Source organism: Rhinatrema bivittatum, chromosome 2 (genome assembly GCF_901001135.1).
Source record: "Rhinatrema bivittatum chromosome 2, aRhiBiv1.1, whole genome shotgun sequence".
NCBI lineage: Eukaryota > Metazoa > Chordata > Amphibia > Gymnophiona > Rhinatrematidae > Rhinatrema > Rhinatrema bivittatum.
Window position 1 is genome coordinate 36,610,908 of NC_042616.1, and position 12,032 is coordinate 36,622,939.

A 12,032-nucleotide genomic window follows, 5' to 3' on the forward strand; every position below is an offset into this window, starting at 1 on the left:
AGCCGAACTCAGGAGTGTCCCATTCCTGAACTACCAACTTTATTATTGACTTATAAATGGGAAAGGCTTTTACTGGATCCCGCAATCTGTTGAACATGGGATCCGCTCCCTCCAAATCAGACTCCTCCTTAGAAATTTTGATTCCCAGCTCCTGGAGCACATTTGGAATCAAAGCCAGAGGTCCTCTCTGTGAAAAAGGAAAACCACTTTGGGGGTCATCCCCTCCGGCCACTAGAATTGTTGTATTTTGGACATTGAGGTGTGGGCCCTTGGTCGCTGCAAGAGATGGCACCTCCCACAGGGCGGAGCCCTGCGGGGACTTGCAGTGATAGGCTAGCTCCGAGCAGAGATGGACACAGAGAAAATTAGTCTTTATTATACTGCAACGTAGATGGTAACCCGAGGAACGGGTAATGATCCCAGCCAGAAGAGGAGATGTCTGATGGCAATGTTCCGTCTGAAGGCTGCAGAGTGGAAAAGGCAGTTCCACAGTCTCACCAGGTCCCGAGAGGGAGATGGGTCCGGTAGTGGTCCGCGAAGTGGGGTAGGCCGAGAACCCAGGCCTAGATGGAAAGGCCAGTGAGAGTAGATCCGGTAGTGGTCCGCGATGCGGGGTAGGCCGAGGATCTATGTAGAGTGAGATGAGACAATGCAGAGACAGAACTGGAGCGGTAGTACTCACTTTGATGCTGGCAGTTGTAGTAGGAGAGAACCCCTGAGGAGTGGAGGTCCAGGACGAAATAAGGCCCCCGAGGAGCGGGTACCTAAGTCATCCAGGAGCGAGAGTACACAGAGCGGAAGCATCTGGTAACGTAGAGAGATCAGCATGGAGGATTCCTTGCTAACTCGTATTGGGAATCGTGAAAGGAGTTTAAATACCAGCGCTAGTGACGTCATGCGGTGGGGATGCCCCCGAGGTTCCCACTATGACGCATGTAAAGGATGGGGCTGCGCACGCGTGCCCTAGGTGACTCCAGGAGAAAGATGGCAAACGCAATCGCCCATGCCGGACCGGGGATGCCGGAGGGGTCGACGAGGAGAAGCGGAGGCAGCCATCTTCCCAAAAGGAACCGAGTCAGGCAGGAAAAAGGTGAACAATAGAGGGCGCAGCCGTCTGCGACCGATGGGCGCAACAAGAACCTCCTCTAGGTCCCACCTGGTTTTGTACCATCAGGCACCAGGCTTGCTCCCAGGGAAACCACCAGCACAACATCATAGTTCTCCGGAATCCCCCTATGGACCTTGCAACTCCAACTAGAAAACAAAAGGGGGATATTTTCCTGTTCCACCAGGCTTGTAGCTGCAGAGCCACCAGCAAGTTCCAAAGCTGTTGCGTGTAGGGTGAGGGATCTGGGCCACCAGATGTTCACCCCATGGAACTCTGGATCGAAATAACAAAAGGGTCACTAATACCCTGTTCGTCCACCTCAAACAAAGGGGGGTGGCCCCACCAGGACTTAACAACCCCGTGGGAGGATCCAGTAAACCTTTTTCTTTTTTTTTATCTACTCCAGACTGCACATTTTACAGGTAGCATACTAGATTATGTAGCAATGTCAGTAAAACATTCTCTGTCTCCATCTGCTGGCAGGAATACAAAACCCAGGAGTCTGGCCTTATCTGGGATATGAACAAGAATATTGGTTTCTTTCTGGAAGACCCTCTAATTGCACAAGATGTCAAAAAACCAAGGGATGTATGTACATGTATACATAAACCAACCTCCAGTTACTGTGGTTTTTTTTACAATTCTTTTTTTTAACCAATTTTATCTCCAATAAAATTATGATTAAGGACAAGGCTAAGCAGGCAGATGCATGCTGGTTGAGCCAATTATGAGGTCTAATACATAAGGAATATTTCTTATTGGTGATCATTTTATTGAAGATAATATTGGTTAAAAAAGTTTGCAGAAAAACAATTGTAAAAAAGATGCAGTAACCGGAGCTTGGTTTATGTGCACATGTATTTTCTGGAGGAGACATATATTGGGGAGGTGCTGTGTTTTGAAAAAAGAAAGCAGCAAAAAGTATTCTCCCTGGAGGTTTACAACAACAATAAAAGCAGCTACACAAGAATGTCTCTTTCCATAGTTTGTAAATTTATTGCATATTAACATGCACTCCTTGGGAAATAATCATAAGAACATAAGATTTTCCTTACTGCGTCAGACAAAAGGCCTATCAAGGCCAATAACCTGTTTCTAACCATGGCCAATTCAGGTCACAACCACCTGGCAGGATCACAAAGGGTAGATAGATTCCATGCTCTTAGTCCCGGATATAAGCAGTGGATTTCTGCAACTCCATCTTAATAATGGTTTATAGACTTTTCTTCCAGGAACTTGTCCAAACCTTTTTTAAATGCAGGCTCACTAATAGCTTTCACCATATCCTCTGTCATTGAATTCCAGAGCTTACTTATGCCTTGAGTAAAAAAAATATTCTCACTTATTAGTTTTAAATGTACAACTTAGTAACTTCATTTTGTGTCCCCTAGTCTTTGTACGTTTTGAAAGAGTAAAAAACGAATTCATGTTTACTTGTTCCACTCCACTCATTATTTTATAGACCTCTATCGTATCTCCCATCAGCTGTCTCTTCTCCAAGCTGAAGAGAACTCTAGCTTTTCTTCATAGGAGATTTGTTCCCATCTCTTTTATAATTTTGTCCTTCTCTGTACCTTTTCTAATTCTTTTTTTTTATTTATAATTTTCAAGATAACCAAAGTACAACAATGAGGCCGAAGCCTATAACAATTTAGGGATCACAAATGTAAACAAATGTATACTCTAAATCATCCATTGAACCAGGATCCTTAAATCTCACTTTGGTATACCACATTTTTAACAAGATATAACCCTCCGTGCCTTCCCAACCCTCCCCCCTCCTTTCCCATGCCTTGTTTGCATGAAGAGAGCAATGTTCTCTGTTCTACTATTCATTTGGTGTATATATGAGTTGATATATGTTATAAGAGGCGCCATCACTGATAGCGTGTATAAATGGAGTCCTTATACCTATACCCCGCAGGGTTTTTGAGGATTCAGCTCCTTGCTAGTCAGCCAAGTTGTGTAAGTGTGCCAACGTTTCTTATAATGGTCCATTTGTTTATGTTTAATGGCCGTCAAATATTCTATATAATAAATCTTTGCTATTTTCTGAATGACATTTTGCCTGGTGGGTGCAACAAACTGTTTCCAGCAACGTGCTATTCCTGTCTTTGCCGCTATGAATATTTCTGTAATTAAATAAACCTGGTCTATGGTTGTATCCGATGTCTGTATATTTAATAAAAACAGAGCTGGATTCAATGCCACCTGTGTTGCCGTTATTCCTAAAACAAGGTTCGCTATCTCTGTCCAAAAGACAGCAATTTTGGGACATGTCCACCACATGTGAAAATAGGTACCAATCTGGCCACACTTCTGCCAACAGAGGTCATCTACCTTAGGATTAAAGTTATGCAATTTAGAGGGTGTAATGTGCCATCTGTACAGAACTTTGTAACCATTTTCTACTAGAGATGCAGAGATAGAGCTCTGTTTGGTCTGAAGGAAACATTCTGTCCAGTGCTGTGTGCTGCAAAGTTCAGGGATATCAGTCTCCCATCGCCGTATGTGGGTTGGTAGAGTTATCAGGTCACTATTCAACAACTGGTAAATCTTTGATATGACCTTAGGAAGATTCTCTGCTTTGTCACAGAAGCCCTCATACAGTGTCATGCCCTTCAGGAGGTCACTTTTGTACCTTTTCTAATTCTGCTATGTCTTTTTTGAAATACGGTGACCAGAACTACAACACAATACTCAAGATGAGTTCACACCATGGAGAGATACAGAGGCATTATGATAAGTCTCTGTGTTATTCTCCATTCCTTTTCTAATAATGCCTAGCATTTTATTTGCTTTCTTGGCTGCTGCTCCACACTGTGCAGAAGATTTAAATGTATTATCAACAATGATGTCTAGATCCTTTTCTTAAATGGTGACTCCTAATATGGGACCTTGCATTGTGTAGCTATAAAGAGAAATTACAACTTACCTGATAATTTCCTTTCCTCTAAGGAAGGCAGGCAATGTACATTAGTGGGTTATGCACCTCTTCCAACAGATGGAGATGGAATAAAGCTGACGTCAAGGACATATAGCCCTGCCTCAAAATCAACCTGCCAGTATTCTCTGGAAAAGCAAAACTGTGGACAAAGTTATTATACTTGAATATGACTATTAACAGGCAACCACTCATTACAATCAATTGGGAACTCTGAGCTCAGCCAAAAGAATTAACATTCACTAAACATAGGGGCTGGTAATGGCACATACCAGTCCTTCAACAAACAAAACAAGGACACTCTGTGTCGTCCACATAAAACGGGCGAACCAAAAACCAGTCAGCAGCCGAGGACGTGTTGTGGATTGGCCTGTGTTCATTGGAGGAAAGGAAATTATCCCAAAAAGGGCGGGATGCTGCCTGCGGGGTAGACAACACTACATGCATGAAAGCGGCATCCTCCTGAGCCCAAACGTCCAGGCGGTAATGCTTGGAGAAGGTGTGTAAGGAGGACTATGTTGCAGCTCAGCAAATCTCGAGAGGAGACAATAAGAACTTGCCATACTGGGTCAGAGCAAGAGTCCATCAAGCCCAGCATCCTGTTTCCAACAGTGGCCAACCCAGGCCATAAGAACCTGGCAAGTACCCAAAAACTAAGTCTATTCCATTTTACCGTTGCTAGTAATAGCAGTGGCTATTCTCTAAGTCAACTTAATAGCAGGTAATGGACTTCTCCTCCAAGAACTTATCCAATCCTTTTTTAAACCTAGCTGCACTAACTGCACTAAACAAACAAGGGGGGGTGGCCCCACCAGAGCTCTGCCCACAATACTGCCTGAGCCCAAGTGGAATGTCCTCTGACTTGCTTAGGCAAAGCAACCTTGGCATCCACATAGGCGGCTGTCATGACTTACTTTACCCAATGGGCTATAGTTGCTTGCATCGCCAGATCACCTTGTTTCCCACCACCATAGAGCACAAACAGCTGATCAGACTTCCTGACAGATTCAGTAATCTTCAAGTACCGCAACAGATGGCACTTGACATTCAAGGCACGCAAAAGACGATACTCTCGCTCATCTCTATCTTTGTCCAGAGTGGGCAGGGAAATAGACTGATTCAAATGAAACTCCAAAACAACCTTCGGCAAGAAAGAAGGTTCCGTCCTAAGCTGCACCACATCCAGGTTCATTCGAAAGGAAATGCTCATGGCAAGAGAGCGCTCACAGCTCAGAAACCAGATGAGTGAAAAAGATTGCTACGAGAAAGACTGCCTTCAGATTAAGCAACCGCAAAGAAAGACCATGAAGTGGAAGAAAGGTAGGACCCGCCAAGAAATTCAAGACTAGATTAAGGTCCCAAAGCAGCACCAGTGGCCATAAGGGAGGATGAAGATGCAGACATATGCGCACAATAGTTTCCGTTGCCATATGCAAACAAAGACGCGCACATGTGCCCACCTATATCCCCACACTGCTATGCAGCGAGAATGAGCGTGTGGGAAAAAAATGCCACCGCAGCCTATCACGTGGCCGAGAGAAACACAGCCGGCAGAACATGGCCTAGCCAAGAGGCTGCTCAACCCGCCAAGCCCACTCTGTCTCCGCACCTCACTAAACTCCCAGAGAAGGGAGTGGAAAAGGTGAGAAGCTGATGATAAGCACAGAGGGAGAAGAACAGGTAAGGAAGGAAGAGGAGGTCTTAAACTTTTCTACTTGTTATAAAAAAAAATTTTTTTTATTTCCTTTACCTGAGCTCAGTCCTCCCCAGCTGAGTATATGAATGGGTCTGCAGTTATGTGGGGAGAGGGCACAGGCCTTCACCATCGAGCACTCTCTCATCCTACACCAGCTTGCTTAATTTATTTATTTTTTAAGTCCACGCCTGACCAGGCAACTGGACTGAAAACGCTCAACTGAGGGAAGTACCCAGTGGTGTCACCTCAGGAGCTTCAACGGTCCCAACAAACCTCCTTCATGTCTTCTTCTTTTTTTTTTTAATACAGGCAATCCCCATTAGGGAGATGCATGTCCACCATCTGCTGGAGACGGAGAATACTGATGGGCTGATGTCAGGGCAGGGCTAAATGTCCTTGACATCAGCTTTACTCAGTCTCCATCTGCAGGTAGAGGGGCATAACCCAAGTGTGTGGATTGGCCCGCCTGAGTGTAGAGGAATTTGGATTACTCTCCCTAAGTGCATCACTTTTCACTTGTCCACATTAAATTTCATTTACCATTTCCATGCCCATTCTTCCAGTTTTGCAAGGTCTTCTTGTAATTTCTCACAATCCTCTTGTGATTTAACAACTTTAAACAATTTTGTCATTGGCAAATTTGATCACCTCACTCGTTATTCCCATTTCATAGTTCGTTTATAAATATGATAAAAAGCAGTGGTCCCAGAACAGATCCCTGGGGCACTCCACTGTTCACCTTTCTCCAGTGAGAAAATGTATTATTTAGCCCTACTCTCTGTTTTTTATCTTTTAACCAGTTCTCAATCCACAATAGGACACTGCCCCCCATCCCATGATTTTTTAATTTCCTCAGAAGTCTCTCATGAGGGACAATGTCAAATGCTTTCTGGAAATCCAGATACACTATATCAACTGACTCACCTTTATCCACATATTGATTTGTTGTCCTCAAAAAAATGTAGCAGATTGGTGAGGCAAGACTTTGCTTGGATAAATCTATGTTGGCTTTGTCCCATTAAACTATGCCTATCTATATGTTCAGTAATTTTGTTTTTTATGATATTTTTGACTGGCATAGATATCGAGCTCACTGGTCTGTAGTTTCCTGGATCTCCCCATGATCCCTTTTAAAAAATTGGTGTTACATTGGCAATGCTCCAGTCTTCAGGTACCATAGATATTTTTAATGATAGTTTGCAAATTACCAATAGCAGGACCGAAATTTCAATTTTCAATTCTTTCAGCACTCTGAGATGTAGACCATCTGATCCAGGTGATTTACTACCCTTTATTCTGACAATTTGCCTTATTATAAATCTTCCAGGTGCACTAAAATCTGTTTCAGTTCTTCTGCATCACCACCTATGAATATCAATTCTTGCATGGGTATCTCTCTTACTTCTTCCTCAGTGAAGAAAGAAGCAAAGAATTAATTTAGTCTCTCCGCTATGGCTTTGTCATCCCTAATTGCCCCGTTTACCCTTTGATCATCTAATGGCCCAACTGACTCCCTCACAGGCTTTTTACTTCGAATGCAGCCGAAAAACTTTTTATTATGAGTTTTTGCTTCCTCTGCAAGCTTCTTTTCAAAGTATCTCTTCCTACCTTATCAGTGCTTTGCATATAACTTGCCATGGCTTATGCTGTTTCCTGGTTTGTTTGTTTTTTCATTCAAATTCCTTTTCTATTTCTTGAAGGATGTTCTTTTAGCTATTATAGCCTCTCTTACTTCATCTTTTAAACATGCTGGAAGTTAATTAGCCTTCCTTCCACCTTTTCTAATGCATGGAATACATCTAGTCTGGGCCTCCAAGATGGTATTTTTAAACAAACATAACATAAAATAGTAATGACGGCAGAAAAAGACCAGATGGTCCATCCAGTCTGCCCAGCAAGCTTCTTATGGTAGTATCTGCCATTCTGTGCAGGATACCCCCATGTTTCTTTTAAGGGTAGTAACGTCCATGATTGATGTAAACTCAACTTTTGCAGTTGCTCCTTTCAGTTTTTTCCTCTTTTTATCATAGTCACCCTTTTGAAAGTTAAATGCTGTCGCAGTATTTTTCTTTAGTGACCTCCCTTCAGTTATTAAGTCAAATTTGATCATGTTATGATCACTATTCCCAAGTGGCTTTTGGGAAGTAATCAATAAACAATTCATCATAGACTCTAACTCAATATGATTTCTAGCGCTCACAGCTACAGTATGTTTTTACTCACTCTGAGACTTCATCAGGGTAAAAGGGTTCATACATTCAGCATAACATAAGAACATAAGAATTGCCATACTGGAACAGACCAAGGGTCCATCAAGCGCAGTAACTGGTTTCCAGAGCGGCTTGGGCGCCCAGCCAGGCACTCAAGGCAGCGGGAAGGCCGGGCGCTCAAGGCAGCGGGAGGTCGCGGCGTCCATTCATGGCATGGCATGAAAACACCAAGTCTAATCTTGCGTGCCCTACTTTCCACCTTCAGAATAAACAGGATGACGACGACGCAGAGACGGGTTGACTGAGGGCGCTCAAGGCAGCGGGAAGGCTGGGCACTCAAGGCAGCGAGAGGTCGTGGCTCATCTTGCTCGTTAAAGGAGACATTCTAGCTTCGTCTCGTCTCTCCCAGGAATCTGTCCATGAACGGACGCCGCGACCTCCCGCTGCCTTAAGCCTTGAGCCGCAACAACTAGGACTCCCTGTGGCCCTCCAAAGAACTAGAGGGTGAGTAGCATAAATACTTTAAATATAGATAGTAAATAATAGGGTTTCCTGTATGGATCTGACCAGGCACTTAGGACAGGGTTTAAGTATTTTCACATGAACGGACGCCGCGACCTCCCGCTGCCTTGAGCGGTCGGGAAGGTCGATGAACGGACGCCGCGACCTCCCTGCTAAACTGCTCTGCCACGCTCGGGGAGGAGAAGGGAAGGCTTTCGGGGTCTCCAGCTCCCCTCTCCTTGCGGGGGGGGGGGGGGGGGTGGTTGTCGCCTGCAGAGAAGGTTGAAGGAGGGATCCAGAGGGGGGAGAAGATACAGCTCAAGGCAGCGGGAAGCTGACTGAACACCACACTAATGCCAGGGTCAGGGTAGGCAGTAAATTTGCAGGTTAAAGACGCGGCAAAATAGCAGGTTAAAAAGGCGATAATCTGGGCGCACGTTACTGTATCGGAGGGAATAGCTAATCCGATCATTAACATATCATATACATGCCGCGGGCGGAAAGGGTTATGCGATTTCAAGAAGCGGTAAGGACGCGTAAAACCGGATACTGAATCGCGGGTTCGCCTTACGCGTCCAAATTGTGCGTCCAAAGCAGGTTAGAAACGGGGTAACTGCGACCGCGCTTTACTGTATCGGCCTGAAGGTTAGTTTAGTCACTGAATAGATAGCTGTATTTGATGAAGATCCTAGCAGGCAGAAGAAGTAGGATAGCAGGCACCAAGGCAGGGAGAGCAGGCCCTCGAGGAGCGAGTACCCGGTATCCCAGATAGGCATCTGAAAGAAAGCGTAGGGCTCCCGAGGAGCGGGTACCCAGGTTAGTGGTGAATGGCCCGGAGGGCAGAGAGAACTTCCAGCGGCAGCAGGGAAGCGGCAGAGCAGCTTAGACCGGAGACAATCCAATCCTTGCTAACTCAGTTTGAGAGAGTGAGCTGAGCATTTAAATACCTCCAGGAAGAGGGCGGAGACCTGTTAGTTGTTGGATGGCCTTCCCGCCCTGACCCCTTTAAGAAAGGGGTTGGCTTCGCCGCACGTGTCCAGAGGACGTCGGGGGGGTGGGGTTTCCGCTGCGACGGCGTCCCAGACGCAGGGGTAGGCTTCTCGACGTTGCGGTAGGGCCCCGGAGATCTGGAGCGCGGCGGACCATGGCCGGAAGGGGTAAGCTCGAACGGTCTCGGCCTCCTCGGCTGACCGGCATAACAACAGCAGGGGCCTCTTTTCTTCTTCTGGCTGCTGGTGGAATGGGGTCCGCCGACGGCCCTGTGAAGGGGCTTCTTTTCTTCAGGCCAACGGCCTCGCTAGACTTTTTTTTTTTGTTGTTTCGACGGCGCCGAGGGGCACCACCGGCCACAGCATGCAGCGGCGAAAAAAGAAGCAGCTGCAAAGAGAGCACACAGCGCAGGAGAGGACTACCCTCCTACCCCATCCCATCCCGTCCCGATGTGAAACTCCGGACAGTTGGCAACCCCAGGCGTGTTGCTTAAGGTGAAGAGCCTCTAAGTCTTTAGCAGCTGAGGAGTGAAAAGCCATTGCCTTCGGTTTTTTTCCCCCCCACGCTGACTCAATAGTAGCAACAACAGCAGCAGCACCGCGGTCACCACTAGAAGTCCTTTCCGAATTCCGCCACCTCTATCGCTTCCTTCAATATCCAGGCAGCAGCAGCACAATTTGAGCAGGGCTTCAGCACTGCCTTATGCTCAGTGAAGCTGTGCAGCACGAGGCAGAAGAGGAGGTGAGCCTGCGTGTCGCGGTGACATGGGACGCTCATGCTGCTCTGCTAATGCGAGGCGTTGAGTCAGATGAGGCAGACGCTGCGGGGGCATTTTTTTTTGGGGGGGGTGCATTTTTTATTTTTTTTTTTTGCAGCCTCAAAATTCTGCCGGCTGAAGCGGCCGCCTCTCCCTGCCTCATTATAGAACTGTCCCTGAACAGAGGCTTTCACTCAATTTATAATCAAATAATTTTCTGTTCCTCCTCCGCCCACAAATATTTTTCTGAAAAATAAAAAAAAAAGATAAAATGTCCCTTCTTACCTAGTGATCTGAGCATCTGATAATTCTCCTTCATCACATCCTTGTAAAGCTCCTTTTCCCATTCCTTTAAATCCTCCCACTCCTCCTGGCAGAAATAGACAGCGATGTCCTCAAAGGTTACTGGGACCTGAAACACAAACCAGAAACTCACTCAGCACCTTCTGCATCACATCCTCAGGAGAACTTCCAAAGCTGGGGCTTGGTCAGGTAGCGGAGAGTTTTCTAGGTGTAAATAATTTACAGTAACATTACACAGTCACAGAGGGTTTGTACAGAGAGGGCAGGAAGTTGGGAGCAATCTGCTACCTGAGCAGAAGCTCCTGCAGGCATTTTCCTCTCTGCTTTTAGAAATGAGTTAGGGGCTCTTTCTTAGGCTGGGGAAGAGTTGAGTGTTTGCCTCTTGCAGTGCAGCTCCGGGGCAGGGAGAGGGCAGTAGCTGAGACTTGGCGGCTGAAGATTTCTGGTTTCTAACTGTAAATCAGCAAATGAAAGGATGAAAGAAGAAAAGACGCTTTTGTGTCTCTCTGTCTCCAGCACATGGGCGTAGACTGATGACATCACAAGGGGGTGTGGATGGACTCTTCATAACCCCGGGACTACATTTGAAAAGTGGGTTTCCCTTGAACAAGACTTAAGCGAGAAGGGCACGGAGCATGCTCAGTTGGATGCTGTTGCTGACCAGCAGCCATGCTTGAGGGCAAGTCATATGCTCGGAAGGAACTGCCCCTGGAAGAGCAGCACATAGCCAGCTGAAGTTCAGGGACAGGGAAAACGTTTTCCTCAGTTCTGCACAGGCCCCGGAGGAGATTAGCAGACTTGTTGATCAGAGGCCAGTAAAAAATCTGAGTGGACTATGGGATTCCTAAATGCAAAAGAGTCAGAAGAGTACTTCAGGAACACGATCCCAGTTCATGCCTGTGGCAAAAATCAGAAAGATAAAATACAGAAAAATCCTCATTTGCTTTTATTTTGCGATCAATTTTCAAAGATATGCGCAGGGTTCGTGCATGTGAAATTAGTGGACACTGGCATAAGTAGCCAGCACGTGAGTACACACTGCTCAAAAAGGCAGAAAGTTAGACCCGTACAAAAAAAGGCATATTGAGGGCAATGACTGCTATACTTACATGGATCAGGTGATAGCATCAGTGGAGGGAGAGACCACGTTTAGGGGGTCATTTATCAAAATGTATAGCCTGCTATCACACGCTTTGGATTGTGTTAGAGAGAGAGAGAGAGAGCGCAACCATAATGTCATGGCCCATAGGTAGGTATTTGTATCCCTATGGTAGGCCCACCTAGTAACTCAAGGTGGGGTTTAGGTAAGAGTGTAGAGGTTTAGGGGCCACTTTGACATTCTACGTGACACCTACGAACAGAACAGTGGTCTCTTGTGAAGATTTGCTGGCCTTCGGAGTGAGGAAACTCACTCCAAGATGAGATTTGGGCAAGGTTCTCTCAACCTAGCTTGATGTTACCCAGGTAGAGAGTCCATCAATCTAGGATGAGAGAACCTTGCCCAAATCTCATCTTTCATTCAG

At 45.9% G+C, this 12,032-nt stretch overlaps 1 protein-coding gene across 1 annotated transcript in view; it reads right to left on the reverse strand.

Moving 5' to 3' along the window:
* Positions 1-11,028, reverse strand: part of LOC115083828 (gastrula zinc finger protein XlCGF57.1-like) — a 52,524-nt gene extending 41,496 nt beyond the window's left edge. The window contains exons 1-2 of the mRNA XM_029587852.1: positions 10,798-11,028; positions 10,492-10,618 (exon numbers count right to left, since the gene is read on the reverse strand). Coding sequence (XP_029443712.1) covers positions 10,492-10,618; positions 10,798-10,821 — 151 coding nt within the window. The 5' untranslated portion in view covers positions 10,822-11,028. The remainder of the gene's footprint in view (positions 1-10,491; positions 10,619-10,797) is intronic.
* Positions 11,029-12,032: the final 1,004 nt, after the last annotated feature.